General features: G+C 35.7%; 1 protein-coding gene across 2 annotated transcripts; it reads right to left on the reverse strand.

The window, feature by feature from the left end:
* Positions 1–2,023: 2,023 nt before the first annotated feature.
* On the reverse strand, positions 2,024–5,300 carry LOC113297024 (14-3-3-like protein D). Of its 2 annotated transcripts, none has more exons than XM_026545415.1 (7): positions 5,070–5,300; positions 4,643–4,949; positions 4,442–4,529; positions 3,490–3,599; positions 3,231–3,379; positions 2,460–2,512; positions 2,024–2,371 (listed from the first exon to the last, which is right to left on the reverse strand). In XM_026545415.1, the coding sequence occupies exons 1-7, from the start codon at positions 5,140–5,142 to the stop codon at positions 2,369–2,371; spliced, it is 783 nt and encodes a 260-aa protein (XP_026401200.1). In that variant the 5' UTR covers positions 5,143–5,300; the 3' UTR covers positions 2,024–2,368. The 2 variants fall into 2 exon arrangements, with proteins under 2 accessions (XP_026401200.1, XP_026401199.1); XM_026545414.1 differs by having other exon boundaries at positions 2,460–2,515.
* Positions 5,301–6,000: the final 700 nt, after the last annotated feature.

A 6,000-nucleotide genomic window follows, 5' to 3' on the forward strand; every position in this document is an offset into this window, starting at 1 on the left:
CACAAATAACATTAGAACATTTGCGGTTACAACATGTAAAACCCATATTTCTTCCTTAGAATAAATTAATTGTCCTTCGCCAACCTGCAAAGAACAAATAACTTTAGATCGTCTTCTTAAAAATACACAAGATAATTTTCATTAGACTCATTATGTGTTGGGAACAATCGGAAAATTAAAACAAATACATATAATTCAGATCTATCCAAAAATGTGTCACCAAAAATTTACACTTAAATCATAGGTCTGACTTTAATTTTGGCGAAAAAATAATCCTATTTTAAAGCTTATATTTGACCTAGCTAGGACAAAAAAATCTCGCAAGCTTGCATTGTTTGCAGCCTGCAAATGGGACAATAATCTAGTTTGCTAAAAACGAAACTTCAAACTTTTCGCAAACCTCCCCGACTTCTTGGGCGGTTTTATTTTTCCTTTGCATCCACCAATTTTATTTTTTTATCCTTTTAATCATGACTACCCTTTCTCCCGTAACAACATGATCGACAATTGTCACCTAAACCTTCCTATCCATCTAATTCTGATTTAGAGATTTAATAGATTTGATGGTTGTAACAAAAAATCATTAGGCATATCACTTTGGCTGTTAACCTTTTCTGAACTTTCTACGCCAAGAAACGTCACAAACAAGGGCATCATAATTAAGGCTAAATTTAGGACATGCAATTCATAATTAAGGTTTATACAACTCAGGAAAAATCAATGGATCACAGTGGAAGCTCGGAAACTCAAACAAACCAAATGTCTATGTTGAGGGAAGGAAGTTAGGAAAAAATGAAATAAGAAACAACGACGACGACAACCATACAGACCTGACTATGCAATGAATAATGAAGAATACAAACACTTGGAATCCGTTAACTGAGATGAGCCGAAACGAATGGTTCCCCTGCCAGAATTCGGACGTGGACACCCATTGGGGAGGTCTAAGTCTAAAACTGATAAAGAGATAGCGAAATTATCGAGGTTGACGGAGAATATTGTGAGGAATTGAGACGACAATGTCGACGAGATAATATCGATGTTCCTTTGAGGAGGAATATGAAGTTAAATCCATACTTCATGCATCACATGTACGCGAACTATCGATGATTCGTGAAGAGAATGGATTTGAGGCTTCGCCGAATGGGGGAATAGATTAATGAGAGGAAATAACTACATTTATTGCTCATCCGATGAAGATTCAGTATAATGGTATGAATATAACACAAATCAGTGTCAAATGCTACAATCTTTGGGGATCGACTAAAGAATTATTTTTCTAAAACAAAATAAAATAATTTACCAAGCACTTTTTTTTATCATAAATTGTTATTTGGACGACAAATATCTAAGATTCTCATTGCTACAAGTTCACATGGATCAAAATAAGTCTCACCATAGTTGACAGTAATTATTAAAACATTATAATTTTTAAATTGTAATTGTGAATAATTATTGAATAAAGAATATTGTTACAAGTAACTAGTTGGACCCCTAACAATAACGTACTACTACATTAGTCAAACAGGTTGCCTTGCTAGCCTACCAGCGAGCCTCATGAGAAACCAGCCAAGGGAGCCGAAGCGAATACGGGAGTTGATTATGTCGCAAGGGGCGCAAGCTAACTCTACCTTCCATGTTAAACTCTGCAATATTGCGCCATCGGGGACTCGAACTTGGGACAACCTGGAGCGCATCAAGCCTTTGAGGAACGGGGATGACCAAACTCTGCAATATTGCGCCATCAGGGACTCGAACTTGGGACAACCTGGAGCACATCAAGCCTTTGAGGAACGAGGATGACCAGCTGAGCTAGCTACCCGTTATTCCGTCTCGTGTGTTACGACACGTGTTTTTCTAGTGGTTTTTACAAGAGAAAGAAATGAGGGTAAAAACTTTTTTTGGATTTAGACAGAGCGTTATATTATATGTATGTTCGTGCTCACGGATGAACAATCTATGCATTGGATAAACTAATGGTATGCACACAAGATAAAAACTCAGTGGAAGAGTCGGGGGAAGCTCTAAAGAAATAGAACTTGTGATTATGAGCAAATAGAGTTACAAACATCCACTTTATTAAGAACTAAAGAGATGCAGAAGATCCAACTCATAAGAGTTACAGAAGCAGAGACTAAAAAAGAAGAAGAAACTCATACAACACATGCATTTAATGAAAACCATAATAAGAAACATCGGGATTTTCTGTTCTATGTAGAAAAATCTGGTTTACAATTATAATACTAGCTCCACCGTAATCCAAGCCTTTTCTGTTGCCAAATCATGTGCAAAAATTACTTCCCAAAATACAGCTTTAAGCAAATATTAAGAATCCTGGAAGCAGGAACTAGCTAGTGCTTCTTTTGTTTCACTGCGAAAAAAAATGAGATTTATATTCAGCACAAGTTTTTGATGTCTAAAAACAGAAATGAACAAATTTGGACACTAGCTGGCCTCACCTCTGCGTCTTCACCTCCACCAGCTTTAGAAGAGGTGTCCATCTTGACATCTTCTGCTGGGACAGAAGCAAATAGCAAATAACATTCAAAACACAAAGGAAAGGATTATAAAGCTTGAATAAGCAATCATTTAAACATTAACCTACATTGCACAAAGGATGATACCAGCTCAGCAAGTTTAGGAAAAGGAAGAAAAAGAAGAAGAAGAAGAAAGTGAAATAAATCGGTTTAAATAATGAACCGCAAATTACAGCTGGCCAGGAGGGTGAAATGGCATTGGACATGGTGATATTATTATTATATTTTGAGTAAGCGTAATGCACAAATGGGGGGTATAGAACAACAATCTATATTTTAAATTCCGAACACATGACAAAATCATCATTTTTAACCAGTGGAATCAGTTAACCCTAATTAAGGATGACGGGAGCTTTAACTTCAAAACATCATGGGCAGATTTTCATATAATTGATAAATACTCCTATAAACTTAAAAAGTTTGATTACCCTAGCTATTTGATCGTACTAATCTGTTTACTAGTTACTACAACTCAAATGCTAGCCTGCCTACACCGATAAAGATTTTCTGAGCAATTAGAAACAACAAGGAAGTATACTATAAGTCATTGACCAGGACCCTAACAGAAAATGACTCAAGAGAAACATATATGCTCCAACTTTGGAGTCTAACAGGCAGGAATTCCACAAACCCATAACACACAGAGAAGAGATGAATGTATGAGCTATAATCCAAAAATATTGAACGGGTTACCTCCATCCTCTGGGATGTCAGAAGTCCACAAGGTGAGGTTGTCCCTTAAAAGTTGCATAATCAAGGTGCTATCTTTGTATGATTCTTCGCTCAGGGTATCAAGCTCAGAAATAGCTTCATCAAAGGCTTGCTTTGCAAGGTGGCAGGCTCTGAAATAACATTACCATCAGAATCATATGTACACTCCATCTGGCTGTACTAAAAGATCATGGATCATGAAAATCCTACTGTCCAAGTCCAATTAGTTTATACAAAATACCTTTCAGGTGAGTTCATAATCTCATAGTAGAAAACTGAGAAGTTCAGTGCCAAACCCAGGCGGATTGGATGTGTAGGAGACAAATCAGCCTCTGCAGCAGTGGAGGCCAGCTATAGACACATAAAAATAAGGTTAGTACTGTATTTAAGATTGTCTGACATATATTAGCGTATTCGACAGATCCAAGAAATTTCAATCTCATGACTCAAAAATGCTAGTATATGAGGAAACTATCTACCAAAAAAAGTTGTAGATGACTATTCACCCTGGAATCTCTTTTCAGGACAACTGTATTACTTAATAACCAACTTGGAAACACATTTCAGTAAATGTTCGCAATCTACTACCTAAATGTGACAAAATAAATCAAACATCAATTATCCAACCTATAGAGAAAAAAAAGAACCATGATTCTTTCCTTTCAACCGGGGGCAGAGAAAGCTCACAGAGAACATTAGACGATATTTTCAAGACCAGATAAAAACTTTTAATGTCCAAGCCCATCCAGCCCCAAAAAGAATTACACAAGATCAAAAATATAAGCAGTTTCAACACAACCATAATTAACTCTGATGGTTTAAAATACTCTTTTAACGGTACCTTCAGAATAAAGTTAAAACTTAAAACCAATATGGCCTATGGACATTTAAAAACTTCGCTGGTCAGCTAATGGGTGCACAACTTGCCAACATCTTGCACACCCAATCAAATCATATATCAACATGTTAACAATATAAGTGTCAAATTGTCAATGCAAGCGAATAAATCCAATAGGTACGCAAAAGACAATACAGGTACCGATTAACTTAATTGTCAATAAATACAAAGACACAAACCCAATTCACATATTAATGAACTACTATCTACGAGAACAAATTATGCTGCATTAGCCCCTCGCCAATGATAAAATTAACACAACAATTAACACCATATAACCCAACAATAATAATACCTCGTACGCTTTCAATGATTGATCAGCAGCTTCCTTCCTATCATTACCACTCTTAAACTCAGCCAAATAACGATAATAATCTCCTTTCCTGCACAAGCAATAAAAATCTCCAACATTAAAAAAAATGCTGAAAAAAAAAGAAACACCAAAAATCAAGAAAATAAAACAAGATCCGTTTCCCCTACTCTTTCTTAATCTTACATCTTATAGTAAAAAACAGTGGATTCACCAGCAGCAGATGAAGGAATGAGATGTTCATCAATAACAGCCATGATATCATCACATATTTTAGTTAATTCCGATTCAACTTTCTGTCTGTATTCCTTGATCCTTTTGACATTCAGTTCATTTCCTTTTCCTTCTTCTTTCTGTTCAATAGATGATAAGATCCTCCATGAAGCTCTTCTTGCTCCGATCACATTCTTGTACCCAACTGATAACAGATTTCGTTCTTCAACAGTTAATTCAACATCTAACTTTGCAACATTCTTCATCGATTCCACCATTTCTACACAAAAATCAAAAGTTAAAAACAAGAAAAAAGTCAAGATCATTCAAACCCTCATTCGAGATCTAAAAACAAAAATGAGAGAAAAAAAAAAAGAGTAAAAATAAAAAAAAATTATACCATCGTAACGTTCAGCTTGTTCAGCGAGCTTAGCGATGTAAACAGAGGTTTCACGTTGCTTAGGGGCAGCCATGATAGATCTGTGGAAAGAATTAGGGTTTGAGGAAACTGTATTTATCGTTCCTGCTGTGTTTTCTTTCTCTCTCTTTTCTGTCGAAAAGCAATTTGAGAGCGGAGAGGAGAGAGAAAATGGTGGGTGCTGCTTTTTTTTGTGTTTGAAAAGGACACGAGAAGGAAATGGACGGGTATTCCCTTGTTTATAGCCTAAAAGCACTTACCTGGTCCTTTTTCTGGGAAGTACACCGTGGATAAATAAACTTTTTATTTCATGCAAAAGCTCTGGAAAACAGGTTTTTTTGACACGATTATTCAGATTAAAATGTTTTTTAATCCACATTTTTTAAACGATGGGCATTATAAGTTATAACCGATAAATAGATAGTAAAAATAATTTTGATCAGTAGGTTTTTATCTAATGGTTATAACTGACGTGAAACAAAATCATAAATTACGTCGTTATCACGTTTTTTTACCATTTTCAATGGCTATGTAGTTGTCTTTGTCCTATTTGGCGATATTTCGAAGTTATAGATTCCAAGTCTCACGCGATTATTAAAATACGAGAGAGACTACTACAAGAGAAAGAAAGGAGAGTAAAAATGAGAGAGATTGGAGGAAAAAAAGAGAGGATAACTGGATTACAAATATACTGGAAGAGGCAAGATGCACGCAAGTCATCTTCATATAAATGCAGAGTCGCAGACTAAACGAGAAGGGGAATCATCTTATTTGTGTGACACCAATGTTAATAAGGATGGAAAATACCTAGAGATTTTCAAGAATATGAAGAGGTGATAGGAATAGATTTTATGTGGTACTCATTCCTAGTGGAGAGAGTTGCTACTATTGAGAAATATTATGCAAGGAGATG

The sequence above is a fragment of the Papaver somniferum genome, chromosome 7 (assembly GCF_003573695.1).
Source record: "Papaver somniferum cultivar HN1 chromosome 7, ASM357369v1, whole genome shotgun sequence".
Classification (NCBI taxonomy): Eukaryota; Viridiplantae; Streptophyta; class Magnoliopsida; order Ranunculales; family Papaveraceae; genus Papaver; species Papaver somniferum.

What these genes read in the sequence shown, in the direction of transcription:
- LOC113297024 (XM_026545414.1), bottom strand. Translation starts at nt 5,142, where the DNA reads ATGGCTGCCCCTAAGCAACGTGAAACCTCTGTTTACATCGCTAAGCTC. An exon ending in AATCATTGAAAGCGTACGAG is followed by an intron (nt 3,600 to 4,441) that starts GTATTATTATTG and finishes ATGTGTCTATAG; the next exon opens with CTGGCCTCCACTGCTGCAGA. An exon ending in ATTATGAACTCACCTGAAAG is followed by an intron (nt 3,380 to 3,489) that starts GTATTTTGTATA and finishes ATGTTATTTCAG; the next exon opens with AGCCTGCCACCTTGCAAAGC.